At 38.3% G+C, this 24901-nt stretch overlaps 1 protein-coding gene across 2 annotated transcripts in view; it reads left to right on the plus strand.

The window, feature by feature from the left end:
* Positions 1-24901, plus strand: part of DEPDC1B (DEP domain containing 1B) — a 252342-nt gene that overhangs the window by 108085 nt on the left and 119356 nt on the right. The window contains exons 11-13 of one of the 2 annotated variants that reach the window (XM_082457291.1): positions 1968-2524; positions 2727-5746; positions 22033-22095. In XM_082457291.1, the coding sequence (XP_082313417.1) occupies positions 1968-2129 (162 nt within the window). In that variant the 3' untranslated portion in view covers positions 2130-2524; positions 2727-5746; positions 22033-22095. Of the gene's footprint in view, positions 1-1967; positions 5747-7958; positions 10600-22032; positions 22096-24901 lie in introns of those variants that run through there. The other variant, XM_082457292.1, reaches the window with a different exon arrangement.

Consider the following 24901-nt stretch of genomic DNA (forward strand, 5'->3'; position numbering starts at 1 on the left):
TGCTGAAAGATCAGCTGTTAGCCATATGGGGATTCCCTTGTATGTTATTTGTTGCTTTTCCCTTGCTGCTTTTAATATTTTTTCTTTGTATTAATTTTTGATAATTTGATTAATATGTGTCTTGGTGTGTTTCTCCTTGGATTTATCCTGTATGGTACTCTCTGCGATTCCTGGACTTGATTATTTCCTTTCCCATATTAGGATAGTTTTCAACTATAATCTCTTCAAATATTTTCTCAGTCCCTCTTTTTTTCTCTTCTTCTTCTGGGACCCCTATAATTCAAATGTTGGTGTGTTTAATGTTGTCCCAGAGGTCTCTGAGACTGTCCTCAGTTCTTTTCATTCTTTTTTCTTTATTCTGCTGTGCAGTAGTTATTTCCACTGTTTTATCTTCAGGTCACTTATCTGTTCTTCTGCCTCAGTTATTCTGCTATTGATTCCTTCTAGAGAATGTTTAATTTCATTTATTTTGTTGTTCATCATTGTTTGTGTGCTCTTTAGTTCTTCTAGTTCCTTGTTAAACATTTCTTGTATTTTCTCCATTCTATTTCCAAGATTTTGGATCATCTTTACTATCATTACTCTGAATTCTTTTCAGGTAGACTGCCTATTTCCTCTTCATTTGTTTAGTCCGGTGGGTTTTTACCTTGCTCCTTCACCTGGAGCATCTGTGTATTTCTCTGTCTTCTCATTCTGTTTAACTTACTGTGTTTGGGGTCTCCTTTTTGCAGGCTGCAAGTTCGTAGTTTCCGTTGTTTTTGGTGTCTGCTCCCATTGGGTAAGGTTGGTTCAGTGGGTTGTGTAGGCTTCCTGGTGGAGGGGACTGGTGCCTGTGTTCTGGTGGATGAGGCTGAATCTTGTCTTTCTGGTGGGCAGGACTGCGTCCGGTTGTGTGTTTTGTGGTGTCTGTGACCTTGTTGTGATTTTAGGCAGCCTGTCTGCTAATGGATGGGGTTGTGTTCCTGTCTTGCTATTTGTTTGGAATAGGGTGTCCAGCACTGTAGCTTGCTGGTCATTGAGTGGAACTGGGTCTTAACATTGAGCTGGAGATCTCTGGGAGAGCTTTTGCCATTTGATATTATGTGAGGCTGGAGGTCTCTGGTGGACCAATGTCCTGAACTCGGCTCTTCCACCTCAGAGGCTCAGGCCTGACACCCGACCAGAGCACCAAGACCCTGTCAGCCACACAGCTCCGAACTCTGGAACTGCACGCTCCAGAGGCCCTCCTTTGGAGGTGCTGCCTCTCCCCTTCTGCACAGGTCCTACCTTGATCATTTTTAAAGTATTGATTCAAGAGCAAGTGAATGCTGTTTATTTTTAAAGACTGAATCCTGTATAGCTTGATATCTGATCACACCACATAAGATTATACACAAAGCACAAGGGTTCTAGATTCCCATCATGTTTTTCTCAGAGTAATTTTGGAGAAGAGTTCAGTGGTGATGATCAAAGGAAAAACATATTGCTTCTCTGTAAGCTTTTTGTAAAGTAATGTATACCAGCATGTTTTCTCTTCCATTTGGGTAGAAGCAGGTGGGGCTAAGCTGGAGAAGCAGGGAGATGGGGAAATGTTGTTGGGCCCAGATTTTCTTTGACTGTGTAGAACATAAGTCAGAATTACTTGTGAATATTTTAGAAGGGAGGTGTGTTTATAGTTGGCAGGGGAGAAATTTTAAGAAGTATGACTAAAAAGAGTTTATTGGAAGATTAGATCAAATTAAAGATGAATCTGATCTATTGAAAGTGCAATCCAATGATTTAACAAAAAGAAATGGATTTGTGTTGAAGTGAACTTGTGATCTGTTTTCTTCTTATTTTCTTTTCTGATGAAAAGCAGTAAACATTAAAACAAAACAAAAATAGGGAACTATTGCATCGGAAGCTTATTTTAAAATTACAGTGCCCAATTTTATTGACTTTTATTTGTTTTTTTGACACTTCTTGGATTTTTTTTTTTTTTTTTTTAGTTTCAAAAGTCCTATCCTGAAGTCTACCAAGAACGATTTCCTACACCAGAAAGTGAAGCACTTCTGTTTCCTGAAAAACCTAAAGCAAAACCACAGCTGCTGATGTGGGCACTAAAAAACCCCTTCCAACCATTTCAAAGAACTAGAAGTTTTCGGATGTAATACTTGGATAGCTGTTAAAGACCTCTGTTGTTGCTGTTGTTTTTGAGTAAATAGGTGGTTAGAGGACTATGGTGTTGGAAGAAACAAGCACATAAACCACAGACTACTGAATTATAAAGATTTCCTGACTTCAAAAAATGTTGAGCCATTATCAGTATTTTTATAAAACTCAATGCTGTTTTTAAAGTGTGCAAACCAATTAAAAATAATGAGACAAATATATAGTGGTAAAGTTAACATGTTTTAAATTTGTTACAAAATTTAAGGGTATTTTCATTTTTTTATTGTTTCCTATGGTGTTTATAAAATATTTGTGTGTACATCCTAGTTACTGATGTCTTTGTGATAACCAAGACTGAAAAATAGTGTATATGTTTGAATAAGAATGACACTGGGTACTGTTACTGTGATGCTGTTGACCTAATAGCCAGTTGTGATTTCTGCTGTGTAAATTGTTTTTCACTGTTGCACAAAGATTCTTATTGTTCTTTATTACAATGGCTGTGTCTTTTATTGCAGATCTGTTGGGTGCTATGACAGATTTTATGAAAGCTAGTTCTTTTATGATGTGTATATTAGTTAGTGTTTACTTGTAAGTGAAGTAGATTTTCATCTGCCTGCAGTGGTATAATTTCAGTCTTGGCTAAAGATGGAAAATTGAACTGGATAAATTCTTTTGGTCTCACTAGCCCTGTGATTCTAAGTCAAATCTTTGTTGTTTCATGAAAAACACAAATGGGTTAAGTAAAATGAGACTACTTCCCTTATAAGTATCAATACATTTTCTCCAGCTTCCTCATCCTTTTGAAAGTAAATGGAATGTAAATAAATACTGTTCTTTTTAATACTGTACATGGTGTTTCTTTTTTGGCATTTATTTAGGTCAGGGAGTTCCCTGGTGGTCCATTGGTAAAGAATCCGCCTTACAACGCAGGGGACGTGGGTTCAATCCCTGGTCAGGGAACTAGGATCCCACATGCCACGGGGAAACTAAGCCCGTGTGCCACAACTACAGAGACCATGCGCTCTGGAACCTGTGCACCACAACTAGAGAGAAGCCCGCGCACCACAACGAAGAGACCGCATGCTGCAGTGAAAGATCCCACATGCCTCAACGAAGATCCCGCGTGTGGCAACTAAGACCCAATGCGGCCAAAAGTAAATAAAATAAATAGATAAAATTTAAAAAAAAAGAATATATATATTTAGGTCAGTCAGAGAGCATCTTCAGATGCTAAACGTCATTGCCTTAACTAATGTTCTCACATCAATCATTTATTTCTATGATAAAATAAGAAGTGAGTTTTGGGCTTTTGTACTAGACTTTAGGAGGTGCTTTGTCCATTTCTTTTCCTTTGCTTTTCCCTCTTGCAAATAGTGGTACACTTAAATTATGGAGCAGGTGGAATGCTTCTTTTGAGAGTGATTACCCAAAAAGCTAAGAGCAACACTCACTAATTGGCTTGCTCTGCTCTTTGGACTGAATTTTCCTTGCACTTGAGACCCACCTCTGTTCTTTTGTAGCAGAATGCCTCCTGCAGTGGACTTCCTCTTCAAAGACGGAAAGAAGTATTCCTACTGGTATGAGTACCCCTTATCATGCAAGTGTGGAAAGTAATGGGAGATTTTTAGTGTTTCAGGATTTTATTCTTAGGCCTTGGAATTCTGTTTAGAGCAAATAATAAATCTACTTTCTGCTCTGTTTGTTCCCTGAGGTAGAATTTACTTTCCAGAGTCTCCTCTTCTGTGGCTTATCTTTGGGAATATATGTTACTGTTTTCTTTTTTTTCCCTTAAGGTTATTTTTTTATTGTTAAATATCACATACTTATAGAGAGATCATAAAACATAACCACCACCTACATGTGAAATTGAGGAGTGGATAAAACCAGTTTTTCAAAGTGAGTGTGCCAATTCACAGCCCATCAGCAGTGTATAAGAGTTCCTGTTACTTACCATCCTCACCAACACTTGCTGTTGTCAGTTTGAATTGTCAGTGTGGTGGATGTATAATGGCATCTCATTATGGTTTTACTTTGTGTTATTAATATGGCTGAAGACTTTTCCCACATTTTTTTGGACTTTTTTCACTTTTGTTCTAATTTTAATATCAGCTTGTCAGGCTACACACACACACACACACACACACACACACACACACACACACACACAGAGTTGAGATTTTGATTTTGATTGTATTGAACTTATAACTCTATGTGGAGAGAATTGCAATCTTTATGATATTGAGTCTTCTAGTCCGTGAACATGCTTTATCTCTCCGTTTGTTTAGAATAAATGAGAAAAAAATTAAAATTTCTCTGTAAACGTTTGCAAATCTTTTATTAGATTTGTTTCCAGATATTTGATACTTAAAAAAAAAGTTAATATCAAATTTTTCTTTTTTTTATGGCCGTGCTGCATGACCTGCGGAACTTCCCCAACCAGGGATTGAACCTGTGCCCCTTGCAGTGGAAGCGTGGAGTCTTAACCACTGGACCACCAGGGAAGTCCCAAAATTTTCAAATATATGAAAAGGTAAAGATAATAGAACCCATCCCTAGCGTCAACAGTTATTATTTAACTGTTTGCTCCTATGGTAAATGGGGTTACTTATTTTTTTCTATATTTATTTTATTTTTTAAATTTTTATTTATTTATTTAAGTTTTGGCTGCATTGGGTCTTTGTTGCGGTGCTTGGGCTTCTCACTGCGGTGGCTTCTCTTGTTGTGGAGCGTGGGCTCTAGGCGCTCAGGCTTCAGTAGTTGTGGCATGTGGGCTCAGTAGTTGTGGCACACGGGCTTAGTTGCTCCATGGCATGTAGGATCTTCCCGGACCAGGGCTCGAACCCTTGTCCCCTGCACTGGCAGGTGGATTCTTAACCACTGCACCACCAGGGAAGTCCAATGGGGTTATTTTTAAATTTCCATTTTCTGTTTGTTGCTTATATATAGTATAAACTGATTTTTGTGTACAGATTTTTGTACCCAACAAGCTTGCTAGACTTTCCTATTCACTCTAAATATCTAGTGTGATTCTTCTGGATTTTCTGCATTCACCACATAATAAGCAAACAATGACACTTTTTGTTTTTCATTTCTGTGGTTGACAGCATCTAAAATGTCCCCAGTGATCCCTGCCTTTTGGTGATTATGCCCTTGTGTAATCTCCTCTCCTTGAGTGTGTGACCTTGGATCTCATGACACACTTTTAACAAGTAGAATATGGCAAAAGGGATGGGATATCACTTTTGAGATTAGATCACAAAGACTCTGGCTTCCATCTTGCTGACCCTTTGTTCTCTTCCGGGCTTCCTCTGAGGGAAGCCAGCTTCCCTCTTGTGAACTGCCCTATGGAGAGGCCCCTCAGGCAAGGATCTGACATCTCTGCTGAATAGCCAGTGAGGACAGAAGGCCTGCCAGCAGCTGTATGAGTGATCTTGGAAGTGGATCTTCTGACGCCTGCCAACAGCCATGTGAGTGATGTTGTTTCGGTTTTGATTTTTTTTGGCTGTACCACGCAGCATGCAGGATTCTTAGTTCCCTGACCAGGGATCCAACCCACGCCCCCTGGAGTGGAAGCGTGGAGTCTTAACCACTGGACCACCAAGGAAGTCCCCATGTGAGTGATGTTGGAAGTGGATTCTCCCTTAGTTGAGCCTTGAGATGAAGGCAGCCTTAGCTGACACCTTGATTGTAGCCTGTGAGAGATTCAGCTAAACTGTTTCTGGATTCTGGACCCACAGAAAATATGAGATAATATTTGTTGCTTTAAGCCATTTAATCTAGGGTGATTTGTTATGAATCAATAGATACAATACAGTTTATACTTCTTTCTTCCCTACATCCCTGCATGCTTCCCTCTTTTGCTTTTTTTTAAACCACTGTGAAAATCACTCCTTATCTTTAGTGATGCATTTATTTGCAATCTTTGTGCATTCTTATATTTTAGTTTTGTACCTTATAAACAGTATACAGTTGGAATATTTTTTTTAAGAAGCCAACTTGATAATCTTTATTTTTAATTGTAACATTTAGACAAATTGTATTTAATATAATTACTTTATATTTTGGTATAAATCTTTATTGAATTTTCTAACACTTTGTCTCCACTTTCTTGCCTTTGTTTGGAGTTAAAAAATAATTTCATGTTTTCTTCTACTAATTTGAAACTTAAACACTCTGTTTCTAATCTTATTGGATCCCTAGAAATTACATCTTGCATGCTAATTTATCAAAGTTTAAAGTTAGTCATTACCTTTTAACCCTCCTCAGACTCTTCAGGGACTTGAAAGCACTAAGAACACCCTCCCAAATTAGATATTATTGTTGTAATATATTTTAATTTTGTTGTTTTTAAGCCTCATAACATGTTATTACATACAGTCCTTGTTTAATAGGCTTATCTACATACTTTACCACTTTTTTTCCTTCTGAAAGTACATTCTTTAGAATTTATCTTTAGTAAGGGTTTGTTGGTTTTTGTTAGCCTGAAAACATTTTATTTTGCTATTATTCTTTTTTAAAACAGCTTCATTGTGATAGAATTCACACACCATACAATTAACCCCTTTAAAGTGTGGTTAGCACCATAATTAAATGGTTTTTGGTATGTGACATTTAAAATTTTTTAAAGTTGTGGTAAAATATATATAACATAAAATTGGCCATTTTAACCATTTTTAAGTGTACATTCAGTATAAGGAATGCCCTCGTTCTTTAAAGGTATTTCTGCTGCATGTAGAATTCTAGGTTGATAGTTATTTTATTTCAGTACATTGTAGTTATCATTCCTTTGGTAGCTGGTTTCTGATGTTATGGTGAGAAGTCAACTGCCACTCTAATTGTCATTCCTCTGCAGATATTGTATCTTTTTTTGGCAGGCTGCTTTATCAGATTTTCTCATCATCTTTGGTGGTCTGCAGTTTATGATGCTGTATCTAATTTACATGATGTGCTTTTTAAACAGTTATTCTACTTGGGATTTGTGGGGCCTCTTAAGAGGATTGAAGTCTTTTATCAGTTTAAATATTGCCTTTGTCACAATCTCAACTCTGCTTTTGAATCTCTAATTAAACTATTTTAGATCTTTTCTATCCTCTGTTTTAACCTCTAGCTTCCGTAGTTTTGTCTTTCTGAGCTGCATTATGGATAATTTCTTCAGTCTTTCTTCCTTTTCAGCACTTTTCCCTTTAGGTATGTCTAGTTTCCTATTAAATGCTTATATCCGCTATTATGGAATTTATATCCATTTACAGCTCAGGAAACAGAGACTCAGTTAAGACTGGGTAACTTCCCCAAGACTACCCATCTTGTAAGTAGTAACATAATAGGCAGTCACAACCAGCTCTTTCTGACTGCACAGCCCAGGCTCCTCGCTAAGATGGCTTATTGTCTCCCAATGAGCACTGTTTTATATATATATATTTTTAAAATATTTATTTATTTATTTTATTTTTGGCTGTGTTGGGTCTTCGTTTCTGTGCGAGGGCTTTCTCTAGTTGCGGCAAGCGGGGGCCACTCTTCATCGCAGTGCGCGGTCCTCTCACTATCGCGGCCTCTCTTGTTGTGGAGCACAGGCTCCAGACGCGCAGGCTCAGTAGTTGTGGCTCACGGGCCTAGTTGCTCCGCGGCATGTGGGATCCTCCCAGACCAGGGCTCGAACCGCTGTCCCCTGCATTGGCAGGCAGATTCTCAACCACTGCGCCACCAGGGAAGCCCACTGTTTTATATTTTTATGTGCACTTTTTAGATCTTACTTATAAGCTCACATGTTATTTTTCAGCCTATGCTTTCTAAAAATTTAATATCTCAAATTTCTTTTTGATTTGCAGTGTTTTCATTGTCTTGACCTAGCATTTTGCCGAATTCACTTCCAGTTTCTTCTGGTCACTGTCTACAGATATCTGCTGAAGATTTTTTCATTGCATTTCCCACAAATTCCCACAAAAAATTTGCAGCAGTGATGAAAACAAAGTATTTCTTTGAAGCTCTGTGGATGCAGTCATGTATTTGCTTTACTTGTAGGTATGATTTTTAAGGTATTTTTAATTTTTATGTGTAATTGCTTTTATTTGTAGGTATGATGAGTAGAAAATATGCTATAGATTATCAGTGCTCTGAGAGACTATGATAAGGAATTTATCAAGTGAGTCTTCCGTATAGAAAATCTGAGAGCAATACAGCAATTTTTTAAGGTTGAATATACCACATGTATGAGCATGGTGATGAAATTCAGCCATTCATCACTCTGATTTCTCACACATCTTTGTGTTCCTGCATCTGCCTTTGGGGAAGTCATATCTGGGGTCTAGCAAATGTAATAGACATATGGGTCATGACTTAACATTTGTGTTGTCCAGGAGCTTGATTCTGATTCCCACCTCTAGAAGAGAGTTTCTGTACCTTTTTATAGGAAATATAACTTAAAAAGAGCCAGTATTTGTGAACTGTTTATGTACAAGAAGAGGAAACTAAATATTCCCATGTTTGGAATGTCACAAAAATCTTTTATCATGATTAAAAGAGGAATCAGTTAAAATGGCTCTTTACTAAATGGGCATGGCTGTATCAACTTATATCTTTATTTTTACCCTCAAGAGCAAAAACCTGCAAATGTTAAAATCCTGGAGTAAAGTAAGAGTGTTATTACCTGCTAAAGTAAGTATTAAGAGGCAATTCAGCTGTGTGTCTAGCCATCATCATAGTATTTGCCTAAATTTGAAGTGTTCACTTCAGAGTGAGACATAGGATATTCTAATTTTATGGCATTTGGAATCATTCTTGCATTTCCTTTCTTCTTAACACTGTATACCTGCAAAAAAGTATAATACCTTGACATCATTGCATATCAGGTCTTCCACACGAACAAATTACTGTAAAATATAAACTATGATTATCAAGCCTTAGAGAAATTATTTGCTCTTGGGTATTCAAGTTGAAATTTGGGATCTGGTACCACATTCATAAACAGAGAATTTGCTTATTTGTATCAACTTGGGAATGCATTTATTATTGAATTTCATAGAAAAAATACACTGCCTGGAATAAGTGGAGGATATATTCACTACTTTAACGATGTAATGAGTAACTTCTGATGGACTTTTTTGTGTTTCAGTGTCTACTTAACCTTAATGCTCAAACTTTCAATTTGAAGAAATAAAATGGGAAGAATAATGGGATAAAGGGGTAATAGCCTAATAAAAAATGTCACTTTCAGTTGTTTAGTACATGTTTGTGTTGCTACATAAGTTCCATCATTTCTAGTGAATTTAGGATTTAGTTAAAAATCTATTTACAGTTTTTGTAAATTCCATCTTGGAGAACTGTTATGTGAATCGTTTGCTTCAAGGATCTAGAATATATTATATTTTCCATAAACTGTGCCTATTTCAAAATAAAAAATAATATATGTATTTGGCTAGGTCTACTCACTTTATAATACCTCTTTTGGGGCTCCTGGCCAGAACTGAGAACGCTCATAGCATTCGGAGCCTCTTGTAGAGAATGTAACGGAAGTTATTCTTCGCTCTCCCAGCCCCCGCAAGTTTTACATATTACTGCCAGCATCTCTCTGATGGTAATAACATGGTGGTCTTCTTGAGTAGTCTAGTAAAACAAAGACTTACTTAATAAAAAAAAAAAAAAAAAAAAAGAGGACTAAAGATTATTTTCATAAGAAATAACTAAACTGTAATTGATTTTTTAAATTGAAGTAGTTTTATTTTGATCAGTTGTAAGGCTAATCCAACATGGGAATAAAGAGGCCTTTTGCTTACTGTTTCCACTAGGAACTTGTGACCTTTTGAAGGATCTTGGCAACGGTGATAACTTACCATGATAGCAGAGCAGTTTATTGCTAAAAATAGTTAGGCTGGGATAAAATGCAATCTCTGACTTTCTGAGAGCCCATGCATGAGTCCAGTTTATCTCTAGTTAACTGATATCTTTATTTATGTATGTTTGTTTTAGAATCAGGTGTATTTGACTCAGTTATTAAGAAAAAAAACAACTAAGTCAAACCATGGAAAGCTGTTTTGAAGATTAGAATCACGTGACTGAAAACTATTTCACATGAGATCTGAAAACAGACCATAATATGAGGCACAGAGGAAAATATAAAATGAAATCAGCCTTCTTGCTTACCGATTCTGCATAATTTATTAAACTTGGGTTTTTGTGCATATGCGAGTTTGGCCTAAAAGACTCCAATCCTTTAAAAGCTTTTTGTTACTTAGAAAAGATTTTAAGACTTTTCTAAAGAATGTACAGGGTGGTCAAGTCTGATTGGGTAATATTGCTTCAGTGTTTGAACTCTTAATAATTATCTGAAGCAATAATTAACATTTACTGACAAATTAACATTTAATTAACATTTACTAATAAAAAACATACACTGACATCATTTGTAAATTTCTTAAAACTTTCTACTATTAAAATACCAAGTATAATTAGACACAATAACTGCTTAAAGACGATTTTTTTTTTAAAAATATTTTATTTATTTATTTATTTATTTATTTTTAATTTTTTTTTTGGCTGTGTTGGGTCTTCGTTTCTGTGCGACGGCTTTCTCTAGTTGCGGCAAGCGGGGGCCACTCTTCATCGCGGTGCGCGGGCCTCTCACTATCGCGGTCCCTCTTGTCGCGGAGCACAGGCTCCAGACGCGCAGGCTCAGTAGTTGTGGCTCACGGGCCTAGTTGCTCCGTGGCATGTGGGATCTTCCCAGACCAGGGTTCGAACCCATGTCCCCTGCATTGGCAGGCAGATCCTCAACCACTGTGCCACCAGGGAAGCCCTTAAAGACGATTTTGATTTCAAAAAGTTTTGATTTCAAAAAGTTCTCGCTCTTAACCTTTTCACAGAGAATTGAATTCAATAATCTATTAAGGCCCTAGAAGTGTCTGGTTTAGGCTGTTTCACTTTTCCCAAGTCATGATCCATGTAACAAGGACAGATATTCCCAGTAGGGGTCAGTCTTGTGTTGGTAATTATTGTACCAAAAGGAAAAACTAAGGATTTTATTTAAAAGTCAAGTATATTTTGTATAATTAGTAAGCCATTAATTGTGGGAAGAAGAAACTTAAAAATCAGTCATCTCTGTTGCAACAAAAGTATCTGTGGGTAATATTTTGGCTCCTCTATTACCATATTTACCCCCAAAGCTTCAGAAGGCTTCTGTTCAGAAGGCTTGCTAAATACTCTCCAAAAGTGAGCTATAAATGGTAAAAATGAGAACTTATCTAAATGCAGCAGCAGATAATTTGTGATAAATGTCAGATTATTAGACTTTAAAGTGAAAAAAAAAGTGCCTGCAAAATTGAGGTTGAGGAGAAAACCCACAGAGGTAGGATAATTTTGTGCATGTCAGTCGCTTGCCTTAGCTGCCTTCTGCAGTGTGGGGATAACTGTGCCTGTCCTCTTTCCTTAAAATAAATCTTGTTTTACTCTCATTACTGAGATTAAGCTAATCTTTTGATCTCTAAACCAAGCTCTTTGTAATAGATTCAGAGATGGAGATCTGGGATAAAACGTGTGTTTTCAATAATGCCTTTGGAGTTGCTGATGTCAACATACTATAAGCAGCCAAACAAGCATAGCCCAGAAAACATCTTAGAGGTTACTGAGTTAATCAGTGTGTTGGCAACAGCAGTGATGGCACAGGATAGCTTGGGGAGGCTTTCATTTCCCTCACCTGAAACAAATGTGATTAAGCAAGATGCTCAGTCCCTTCTTTCCAACTAAATTATTACCCAAGGGTCCTTCCTGCTAGAATTTGTAGCATCAGTATTGGTTAGAAATGAGAATATTTGGATTTTATTTATTTATTCTTTAAAAATTATTTACTTATTTATTTTTGGCTGCATTGGGTCTTTGTTGCTGCGCGTGGGCCTTCTCTAGTTGCGGCGAGCGGGGGCTACTCTTTGTTGCAGTGCACGGGCTTCTCATTGCGGTGGCTTCTCTTGTTGCGGAGCACGGGCTCTAGGCACGCGGGCTTCAGTAGTTGCAGCACGCAGGCTCAGTAGTTGTGGCTCGTGGGCTCTAGAGTGCAGGCTCAGTAGTTGTGGCGCACGGGCTTAGTTGCTCCGCGGCATGTGGGATCTTCCCGGACCAGGGCTCGAACCCCTGTCCCCTGCACTGGCAGGCGGATTCTTAACCACTGTGCCACCAGGGAAGCCCAATATTTGGATTTTAAATTCTAGCACTACCAGTAAACAGTTGGGCAAGTGGCCTTGAGCAAGTCACAACCTTTCTGGGCTTGGGTTTGCTCCTCAGTGAAGGGAAGGGATTACATTTCGGAGGTCACAGACTCCAGCGTCTTCCAGGGACAGGAAGATATCAGTTGCTGAGAGTGGAGGAGCCAGTGGGGTGTGCAGGTCCTACACTAAGTATTGGATAACCAAAAAAAAAAAAGAAAAATGTTGAATGACCCATGTTAGTGAAACTGATCCTATGGGTAGAGATGACGGTCTTTGGATTAGGAGATTTTGTAATAGGGAAGAAACTTTGTATTCTCTTACAAGTTAATCACTAAAGGGATGTTGCCTATAAGCTTAAATTATACATAGTGGCCCGTCTCTGGGAACACTGCCTCCCAGGTAATAAAGCATTAAGCTAAAATACCTCTGTTTAGCTCACAGGAAACACCAGGCCCACCTGTGAATGAATGTGGGGAGAAAGAAATTAACACATCCCCTTCGGAGGCTGGCCTGAACCAGGAAATGTTTGACTTGACTCCGTCCCCTTTTAGTATAAAAGAAGCCTGAATTCTAACTCAGGCAAGATGGTTCTTTGGGACATGAGTCCACTGTCTTCTCGGTCTGCTGGCTTTCCAAATAAAGTCACTATTCCTTGCCCCCAACAACTTGTCCCTTGGTTTATTGGCCTGTAATGTGGTGAGCAGTATGAGCTTGGACTCAGTAACAATTTGTAAGGTCACTTCCATTTCTAGTGTTTTGTGATTTTTTTTTAAACCATTTTCCACACTTGGCCCCTTATTGCCTTGTGCTTATTTTCCTATCTACATCTCTTCTCTTTTTCTTCTGAGTGGAACAGCTTCTCGTATCAGCAAGCTCAGTTCTGTACCAAATAGGATAAAGCTGATCAGGGTGAATTTAAAGTCAATGCTAAGTCAACATTTTCTGAGAAATGTTATCCTCATCCTTAGGCTTATCATAATGTGCCTAACTTAACTTGAACTGCCGTCTGCCTATGTTTATATTATTACGCCAGTTGGTTTAATCCATGATAGCTAACGAAAGTTTTCCTTCATTAGTGTCGATATTTGTGTGTTATATGTCTGTACCTATTTCATCAAAGTTGTTGGTAAAATACTGAAGAAATTTTGGTAGGCATTGTGCCCACTAAATTGCTGGAGCCAACCTTCAGTCTCCTTACATATGTTCATTGTCACTAGCAGGTGGCTCTTCACCTACATTGTCTTATTGGTTAGACCAAAACAAATAATACTTTTCATTCCATGAGCACTTTGTACAGTGATTTCACTTGTATTTTCTGACTAAATCCTTTCAAATTCCAGTGAGCAGACAGATGCAGATGAGGAAACTGAGGTTCAGAGTGGTACCCAGTTACAAATGCAAAACCTTAACTCTGGTCTTCTTTGATGATCTGGTACTTTTCCACTTTACCACACTGTCACTGTGAAATCCTATCACTGTCAGGCAAGGTATGTGGGCTGAATCCAAGCAAATCTATAAAAGAGGGGGCTTATTTTTGGTTCCTCATATCCTCCATCTGTGCCTCTTCTTTCTTATTGGGGTCCTTTTCTTTTCATCCCCCACCTCCTCGGCTGTGCTCATATGCTTATTGAGCATAGGTTTTGTATGAAACACCTTTTAGGAGTTGGTGAAACAGCCTAGTGCCTGCATGGTACTGCCCTCTCACTTCAGGGTCACCACTATGATGCTGACCTTTGCCCTCAGCATAACTTATCCAGGCTGCACTACATTTCTTTATGAAGACTGGTTAGCTATCCAAATAGTTAGAGCTCTTTGACTTAGTCATTTTTTTTAGAGCCTTAATATGCCAGGCCTTAGGCTGGGCAACAATGGAGGAAGAAAGACGGCTCCAACTCTGAAGGGACCTTAGCCCAGTGAGGAAGATGAACTTGCCTACATGTAACTCTAGATGATGACCTCAGTGCCACAGAGCCTGGTAGAGTGCAAGGGGCACAGAGGAGAGAAAGGCAATTTTTCCAGGGCAGTTGGAGGGATATGGAAAGTGTCACACGGCAGCTGATGTTTAAGCTGAGTCCTGAAGAATGTGCCCACCAGTAAGGAAGGCAGGGCAGAAGGCATTTCCTCAGCGGGACCAGCGTGAAATAAGGCTCTAGTGGCAGCTAGAAGCAATTCCACATTGTCCAGATAATATTAGTATTTTAACAGAGCGTCTTAAATGGCCTTATCTAAAGGCATGAGTAATAAGGAGATTTCATGAATGTGGCAGAGTGGGCAGGGGAATTATTTTAAGTGAGAAGTTTTATGACATCTCTCAAATAACATCTCCAAGGTGGCTTCCTCTTCTTATTCCAGCCCAGTAGATCCGGATTCCAGTGCTTTTTGGAATTAATTTTTGAATCCTTTTTAGGTTGCTGCTACACCATGGCTTCTCTTTCTCAGTTCACGGGGCATGCCAGTGTTCATTTGTGCCAATGCATTTCCAAAGGTTGCAAAAAATCGTTGGTGTTGATGAACCTTCCTTGTGCTTTATTTACAAGAGTGATCCTTTTTATTTGCCCATTTCTATTTTTCCATCAACAGCCTGATATTCCATGCCTCTGGGTCTATACTGTTCCATTTCATAACATTTAATGAATGTTAGAACTGGCTCTGCAAATGCATTGCCTTAATCTTGTTGCCTGCAGTGAGATGCTTTTAATATTTTCTCCACATGTGAACTCAGTGTTTTCCTTTAGCTTTTCTTTAATTTCCATGTGGTTAATCCCCTTCTACTCCAGGGAGCCTGGATATTTATAGGTTTCTCCCTTTCACTCTGTCTTCAATAATTTGCTTTTTACATTCAGTGAACACATCCATCACAATAAATTGCCCTTTCCCTATTTGTATTGACTTGCATTTATATAAACCAGACTCCCTTTTCACATCATTATTAATGTTCATGGTAATTTTCAGTAGCTTAGGAAGCTGGGTATTAGAGCTGGCCAGAGCTTCAAGTTGTCCTATTGGATTAAATGACTCATAACATGATGCCTGTTTTCATATTTTATCATAAAGTCAAAACCAAGGTTATGTGTTTTTTTTTTCTTAATTGACTCAATATAAAATGAGAGTATTAAATAAGCATCTCTAAATTATTCCTCATTTCATTAAAATGTTCTTGACTTGATTAGCCCTGTATGAACCAAAAAATGCAGAATATTCCCATTATCAATGTGGAGTGTTTTCAAAATCAAGAACCCAATTTTATAAACTTTTATAATCCCTAGTAGATATAAATAGGAGGGGTGAGTTATAAGCAGCTAACATTGGTCATACTTAGATGCTATGGCTTTCTGATTGCTCAATTTATCTTGACAGAGTCTAGAATGATGTAGTTTTAAAATTCTCATATTCTTTTTATGCTTCATTTATACTTTTTTAATTAAAGGTAATTTTTTTCTATCATTAATGCATGTCATGGGTTTGCAGATGGTAGGAAAGGATAATTGGCAGGACTTAGATTGCTGTTCTTTAGGCAAAACCAAAGATCATCATCATTTCCATAGGTAGTGCACATTTCCCAGGAAATATCTTTCAGAGTAGCTCTGTGTTTCTGAGAACCTCTCGAACCAGTCATTCTGCTGTAAGACAGTCCTGTGCTTTCCTGTTAACTGAACATTTTGATTGTTCAGCATCCTCTTCAGGTATCAGTAGAATTTCCATGATTCAGTTTCTCTGAAACTAGGATACATCTTTTTTAAAATAAATAAATAAATAAATAAATAAATAAATAAATAAATAAATTAATTTATTTATTTATGGCTTTGTTGGGTTTTCGTTGCTGCGCACGGGCTCTCTCTTGTTGCAGTGAGCGGGGATACTCTTTGCTGCAGTGCGCAGGCTTCTCATTGTGGTGGCTTCTCTTGTTGCGGAGCATGGGCTCTAGATGCACAGGTTTCAGTAGTTGTGGCACACGGGCTCAGTAGTTGTGGCGCACGGGCCTAGTTGCTCCACAGCATGTGAGATCTTCCCAGATCAGGGCTCAATCCCATGTCCCCTGCATTGGTAGGTGGCTTCTTAACCACTGTGCCACCAGGGAAGTCCCAGGATACATCTTTCAATTGATTATGTGTCACAGTTTAATTGGTAGCATTAAAAAATAATTTTAGTGGCACAAAAATTAATGGTATTCTAGATTTTATAAATTGTGGCATTTTATTTTTTTCTCTCTCTCTCCTTTAAACCACTTTGTTGAGTTATGATTGACATAAAAAAAGCTGTATGATTTTAATGTATGCAACTTTACGGGTTAGGAGATAAGTGTACATTCATGAAACGAGCACCACATCTATGCCATAAACATCATTCACCTCCAAAAGTTTCCTCCTGCCCTCTTTATTTAATAATATTTTTGTGTGTGTGATAAGAACACTTAACATAAGATCTACACTCTTAGCAAATATTTAAATATAGAATTAAGTTACCATTGGCACTGTGCTACACAATAGCTCTATAGGACTTGTCCATCTTGCATAACTGAAACTTTGTACCCTTTGACTAATACCTCTCTGTTTTCTCCTCCCCTAAGCTCCTGGTAACCACCATTCTACTCCCTGGTTCTTTGAGTTTGACTATTGTAGATTTCCCATTTAAGTGGTTATCTTGTATTTGTCCTTCTGTGTCTGGCTTATTTCATATCATGTCCTCCAGGTTTATCCAGGTTGTCACAAATGGCAAGATTTCCTTCTTTTCTTAGGGCTAAATACTATTCCATTGTATGTATATACCACAGTTTCTTTATCCATTTGTCCATCGATGGACACTTATGTTGCTTCCATATCTTGGCTATTGTGAATAATGCTTCAATGAACATGGGAGTGCAGATATCTCTTCAAGATCCTGATTTCAATTCGTTTGGATATATTTTTATTTTCCAAGGCTAGATATTCATGATCTCAGTGACTTTATGTATTGAGTAAGCATTCCTGAATGTTCTCTGAGCTTGCTTCTTTTCCGTTCTAATCTTTCTTCACAAGTTTATCTTCCAACTTGTTCATTTATTCATTCATTCTCTTCAGTTAACTAAAGTTAAGAATTTAACAGAAGATGAAGTTTTTTGAAATATGCTATGTACTTTCTTCTCTTGAACTTCTATGTATATGACCTTATTCCTGGTCAGGCCAAGACACCTTTCAGTAGCTGTGGGTGGGGAAATGAGAAATTCTAGAACTAAGAGTGGGACTAGGACTTTTATAATAAGAATGCAAAGAAAAAGGTCAGTGTTCAGCTTTTAATTACAATAGGATGTTTTTCAATAGTGCTGGCAGCATGAAAATCTTGATTTCGTCAAGAGAAAAAGAATTTTCTAAATTTCTTTAAAGCTCTGCAACATATTAAAAGAAAAATTTGGTAGGGCTAGATCATAGACTATCTTTCAGAGTCCAGCAGGTTTGGTTCCTCTAGGAAGATGGATTTGGATTAGAGCAAGTAGAGGCTTTACCCTTTTGGTCCCATGAGGTAGTGGTTCCTGTTTTTTCCTGAAGGTCCTTGATCTGCCCCTTCTTAGGACTGTGAGTCAAATGGAGAGAGTGTAGAAACGTCAGGAAAGGCATGGAGGAGTCTGAGAATGTTTGATCTAGTGCTCTGCTCCCTGTCAAAGCATGAGGGAGATCAAGGACTCTAGTTGTTGGTCAGTGTAAGCCTGTCACTCTGGGCCATGACCAGTGCAGTGTGAGAGCAACATCATGGAGTTACCTTGGAGGAAGCTGGATAGGTGAGAGTGAGGCTGTGCTCCTGGCTCCCCAGGGCCTGTGCTTGGTGTACAGAGGATCATGCCTAAAGTTTGCCACAGCCTCAGAGGTGCTGTAAGGGCCAGTGGACCAGAATGGGCCAGCTCAGAATGAAGAGACTGTAGTGTGAGGAGCCTTTAAGAGCAGAGACCGGGATTACACTTTCCGGCATAGAAACTGCCTGCTTACAGGCAGAATTGAGTAGTTGCATGGTGATCAAATGGCCCACAAGCCCTAACACATTTACAGTCTGTTCCTTCACAGAACAATTTTGCCAATTCCTACTGTAGGAAATTCTGAATTTTAAGACTATAATCATAACTCTAGTTCAGTAATTGATCTCAGACAATCAAAGGTACTAATGACTTTATAGGAAGATATAAAAGAATGGATTATTTAATTTGATGATTTAATGGAAAATAAAATTATGAATTGTCCTAATTTGGCTGCTGTATAACAAATTACCATAGACTCAGGTGGCTTAAAGAGCAAACATTTATTTCTCATAGTTCTGGAGGCTGGAAAGTCCAAGATCAAGGTGCTGGCAGATCTGGTGTCTGGTGAGAGCCCACTTTCAGGCTTGCAGACAGCCACCTTCTCGTTGTGTCCTTACATGGCAAAAAGAAAGCTAGCTAGTTGCCTCTTCTTATAAGGGCACTAATGCCATTCATGAGGTTGGAGCCTTCCCAAGTTAATTACCTTCCAAAGGCCCATCTCTTAAGACAATCAGATTGAAATTAGGGTTTCAGCATATGAATTTTGTTGGGGGACACAAACATTCAGGCCATAACATGAATAATGAAGAAATCATATATACTGTGAATTAAACTGATTGACCTCAATTTGGAAAAGAGGAGAAGCAAAGAGAATCAAATCCAGAGCTAACAGTGGCAAGTAAAGCCCCACATTTTACCGTTTATTAAGTTCCAGACTGAATCAATATTATTTTAATGAAAAAGTGGAAGAACTATGTGATGAAAAAGCATATATCATCTTGACAGGTTAAAAGGACTCATTTTATTAAATGTATATATATGTACGGTTTAAATGAAAATGACCGTGATAGGTATTTGTTATATATTTCATGACTCCTCACTTTGACTTTCAAATCAAATATCAGTCTTGATTTTGTCAGTTATGAAGGCATCTGATATATTTAAATTTTGTTACTTGACAACTCCTGACTTTCTTAGTGCCCAGTAGGATAGACCCTTGTTAGGAAGATTGGACCAGCTACCTTAAATAAATCACTTTGCATACCTTCCCTCCCACCTCGTGCCATTTCCATGTAGGGTGGATGAATTTGCCACCCCAAAGCTGCATACAATGTATTGGGCAAAATAACCACAATATGGACTTGTATGTAACTTGAGAATGAGTTCCTCTTCTGTCCCTTCTTCCTTCGGCTAATGCCACTTAAAACAAATCACAGGTGTGTTGGGTGAACAACTGTGAATATACTAAAAACCATTGACTTTTACCCTTCAATGGGTGAACTGTATGGTATGTGAAACATATCTCAATAAAACCAGTACAAAAAAATTGCAGGAGAAAAAAAACTTAGCTCCCAGTTCATGGCATAGAACTAAAAATATATATATATGTTCAGCACCTCCTACTATGTGCTAGAAACTCTCAGATGGATAGATAAGAGTATCAAAAGTTCACAGCAACTTAAAACAAGATAATTCAAACATTTGCTTCTGTTGAAGATCATAAAAATGCTATTCTAACAAGTGTTTTTATTTATGTAGGTATACCATCAGGACAAAGCTAATTTGTTATTATTATAGTGTAGAGAATATAATAAATACTAGGCAGAACAGAACAGAGTTGTATTTTCTAGGTTTAAAATAATTAAATTATGGGTCTGGAAGCCTAATTTTGTCTTATCAATTATGAAGTATTTCTAGGGTCTCTGTGAGGTCCTGTTATATCTGGCCTCCTATAAGCAGCACACTAAGTAGGCAGTAATGAGATTGATTTTAAATTACAATACAGGAATAAACATTCAAATTAGTTCCATCCTTTTAAAGAGTGAGATTAAGAAATGTTAAAATGCACTCATTTTAACAATGATTCCATTGTTCAAAATATTTTTGGCACCGTTTTCTTTGTCTTTTTCAGGCAGGAAATGCCAAAGCTTTCTAATCATATCTCATTTGTGTGTGTATGAGTGTGTTTGTCCATATATAGTACGAGTTAGTGTCATCACTTGTTTCCAAGTGCCTTTTGGTCGTTTCAAAAGTCTAATCTACCCTTAAAGGGGAAAACAAAATTGCCACTATTGAGAATATTCCAAAGTATGGGCTGAATGGGGCTCACAGAACTGGTTGGAAGATTGAGACTGAAGAATTAGGCTCGGGAATTCAGCAGGTACCTTGGCAGCGAGGTCACAGCTAAGGTCACACCACAAAGCAATGTGGTTTCACATCTCCCTACTAGCAAGTGCACCATTAGACTTTCACCTCCACTGGTGCCAACTGGCCATGGAGCCTTGTATCACTTCCTTTAGATGTAATAGTCCCAGTAGGAGGAGTGTTGGTGCAAGCTGAGCTTATGTTGGGGGCTGAGGGGTGGCGGTTGGGGGATGTGTGAACCCTTTGTCTTGCTCTTTGAATCTGTTGCCACCTAAATTCACACAAAGGAAGATTTCCCCAAAAACGTTCATTACAAATTTGTTTAAACATTACTGATATTATAGATGCATCTTTGGATTCTTTTATTAGTTAAAATGAGCACGTATTACAGTCGTAATTTTAAAAGTGGAATACAAAATAATTATAAAAAAGAGAGAGATGTTTTTCAAGTCTAGGCAGAGATAGCACCTGTGCCATGATTTGGGGGAGACATGAGAGAGGGCTGCTACACTCCCAGCTCACCGTCTGAAGGGAAGATAGAGTCTTGACCTGTAGAAAATTCTACTTAGTGGCGCAATGACCTGGACACAGTGTGAGAAATCAGGTAAAAAGGAGAGAGAAGTAGTGTTCCTTTATCAACCTTCCCCCTTTCAATTATCAGTGGAATTTCACTCAGAACTTCAGTTTAATCTCTTGTCTGACTTGGAAGGGAGAAAGTACATTAAAAAAAATAAAAATAAAACAAAACAGAACAATAACAAGACAACATAGCTGGAAAGGCAAGGGTTCTGCTCTACTTTGTTAACAGACTGATGTTCCTAAACTCCCGAGGAGACTGTCCTGGCTGTTGTGACCACTTTTTTTAGTTGAAAAAGTGTGAGCTTAGGGAAACTCAGGGGAAACATTTTTTCTTCATTTTCTTCTCAAAACAGAGGCAGAAATAAGGCAGGGGAAGGTATAGATGAGTAAATATAGCCATTGTCACCTTAGGATAATTGGTGATAAAGTGCTGGTGCATCTTATTTTCATTCTATCGAGTCGTTTTTTAATTGGCTGTGCTTGAAATAGTGGGTTTTTTTTCAGCTGGCTTCTTCACTTCTGTTTTACTGTTAATGTCCTTTTTTAGGGGTGGGGCAACTCTACTCTGGTGAATGATCAAATGTTCAGGCAAGTATTTCTTGGTGTTATAAGCTCATTAAATTTCTTGTCATTTCTTGCAGTATGCTGGGAAGTGCTGTTTACAGCCCCTTTTTGCAGTGTAGAACCTGTCTTCTGTTGCAAACCGCAGAAGCTCCTTCTTTGATAATTCATCTCCTGCTTTATCAGAGCCATTAAGAACGCTGCATAAACTGCCAACACTTGTGGATGTGCAGAGCCCTATGAGCTTCCTAAAGTTACTGCAGGTGACATTTTGAGATGCTTCTGGAAGCCTTTCTCAACTGAGATCAGTGGTTCTCAGACGTCAGCGTGCATTAGAATCACCTGGTGGGCTTGTTAAAACCAATTGCGGGTTCCGCTAGGAGAGGTGGATTCAGCAGGTCTGGGATGCAGCCTGAGAGTTTGCATGTCTAACAATTTCAGGTAATGCTGCTGCTGGTCCTGAGGCCACACTCCAAGATCCACGGAGATTTATGGCTCAAATGGGTATGTAAACACCCTCGGTAAAGTGGAGGAACCAGTGCAGTGAATTTTTGAATTAATATTTGTGGAATATCACAGAGTGCAGAGTATTACACGAGCAGTTTGGGGAATGTTTCAGGTAAGTGTATACAATTCCTGCGGCCTAGGATCTTAACAATAACTCTAAGACAGTGTTTCTGTTTTCCAAGTAACTTTATTAATCTCATAGAGAATGTTATTTAACAAAATTCTTCTCCTTTCAGTATAAAATAGTAATCTAATAGTTTCTTGTTCAATGTGAAATGAAATATTATTTCACATAAGCAGCAATTTACCATTTTTTTCAGGTTTTCTTCCCTAGAAAATAATTACTTGAGAGTTACTTTAACATAGAAAAGATGTGGCCTTCAAAAAAATTTGCAAATATGTTGCAACGACAAGAATGATTTCATGGTTGAATGCATTTGTAAAGGCTGACTTCACTTACATTTCTGGTTCCATCTTCTAGAAACAGTCAGAGTTGCTTTTATTAAGATCATGTGCTTCAAGGGGCCTCAGGACCAGATGGTGGTTATGGGTTGGTCTGGAGACTACAGCCTGAGAGCTTCGCTTAGGGAGCCAAAGAGCTTTGGGCTGGTATCTAGCTCTTACTTAGGCAAATTATGTATCCCCTCGTGAAGAAGCAATCCTAGGCTTTGCTGACCTCTCTATTGTGTATTTGTTTTCAATTTCTTTACCTTGTGTTCCTGTCTTTATTTCTTTCACTCTGTTTCTTTGACTTTAATTTGCTGTTCTTTCAACTTTGTGAGATTAAATGCTTAGATCATTGACTATCAGATTTTTGTCTTTTCTACTCTATGCATAAAAGGCTATAAATTTTCCTTTAAGCACAGCTTTAGTAGCTCCAATGAGCTATGGCTGTGATTTAAACAATCATGCCTATGTAGTGAAGCCTCCATAAAAACCCCAAATGAGATGGTTTGGAGAGCTTCCAGGTTGGTGAGCATGTGGAGGTTTGGGAAGCGTGGCATACTAAGAGAGGGCATGGAAGCCTCTGCCCCTCCCCCATAGCTTGTCCTACGTGTCTCTTTCATCTGGCTGTTCCTGAGCTATATTCTTTTATAATAAGCCTGTCATCTAGTAAGGAAAATGCTTCCTTGAGTTTTGCAAACCACTCTAGCAAATTAATTGAACTAAAGGAGGGGATTGTTTGAAGCTTTAATCTGTAGTCAGAAGCACAGGTGACAACCTGGGCTTGAGATTGGTGTCTGAAGTGGTGAGGGGCAATCTTGTAGGACCAAGCCCTTGACCTGTGGAATCTGATGGTATCTCCAGGTAGATAGTGTCTGAATTGAATTGAATTATAGGATAACCAGCTGGTGTAGAATTACTTGATGGTGTGGGGAAAAAAACACAGACGCATGGAATTGGGTGCAGAACCCTTACAAATGTTCATAACAGCATTTTTCACAGTAGCCAAAAGGTGGAAACAATTCAAATGTCTGATGAATGGATAAACAAATGTAGTATATCCATACAAGGGAATATTATTCAGCCATAAAAAGAATGAAGTGATATATGATACAACATGGATGAACCTTGAAAACATTATGCTAAGCGAAAGAAGCCAAACACAAAAGGTCACTTAGTATATGATTCCATTTATATAAAATATCCAGAATAGGTAAATCCATAGAAGTAGAAAACAGATTAGTGGTTTCCAGGGGAGTATGGAGAATGACTTTTAAATGAAGTCACTTTCTTTTAAGGTGATGAAAATGTTTTGGAACTAGATAGAGGTGATGTTTACATAACTCTGTGACTGTACTGAAAGGGACTAAACTGTGCATGTTAAAATGGTTAATTTTAGGATATATGAATTTTACCTCAACTTAAAAAAGTAAAGCAAACAAACCAAAATAAACAAGATGGTACTGGAAAATCTGCATAGAGGTGCCTTTGACTACAAATAGAGTCTCTCTTATTTACTACCAAGAACACAGAAACAAAAACAAAACCCTGGGAGAGGTAAATAGTATGTTTGAGAAGGATTTACCTGAAACTTCTGAAGCTTTAGTCAGAGGGTCCCTTGTGTGCATGGTCCCATTTTAAGTTCCTGTTTGGGGCATTGCACTGCCTTTGGAAGTAAGGTACTTCATCTGTAAAACCTAAGAGAGTTGTGAGGATTGAGCTGATATAACAAAGTCCTAGATTTTGTAAAAATTACAAAAATAATATATCCTAACTTCAATTGGTTGAGACTACTCTTTCTACTCTGACTTTTAGGTCATATTTCCCTTCAGGTTATGGTGGTAAAGGGGCCACAGGCACTTTTGGAATCAAGCTGATGGGAGGTTGAATTGGACATACATTTAGTTTGTGTTATGTGTGAGACATATATGTTACATGTATAAAACTTAGTGTGGTAGGCTGCATAGTGGCCCCCAGAGATATCTAGGTCCTAATCCCTGGAATTTGTGAATGTTACCTTACATGACAAAGGAGACTGCAGATATGATTAAGTTAAGAGTCTTGAGATGGGGAAATTGTCTGGGGAGGCCCTAAAAGCAATCAAAAGTGTTCCTATGAGAAGGGGGCAGAGGAAGATTTGACGCAAAAAAAAGGCAAAGTGACCACTGAAGCAAGATGCTACACTACTGGCTTTGAAGATGGAGGAAAGGTCCCCCAAGCCAAGGAATGCTGGAAAAGGCAAGGAAACAGATTCTCCCCTATAGCCTCTGGAGGGAGTGTGGCACGGTGACACCTTGATCTTGGCCCAGTGAAATTGATTTCACATTTCTCACCTCTGGAACCATAAGAGAATATATAT

Source organism: Balaenoptera physalus (assembly GCF_965194825.1).
Source record: "Balaenoptera physalus genome assembly, chromosome: 3".
Classification (NCBI taxonomy): Eukaryota; Metazoa; Chordata; class Mammalia; order Artiodactyla; family Balaenopteridae; genus Balaenoptera; species Balaenoptera physalus.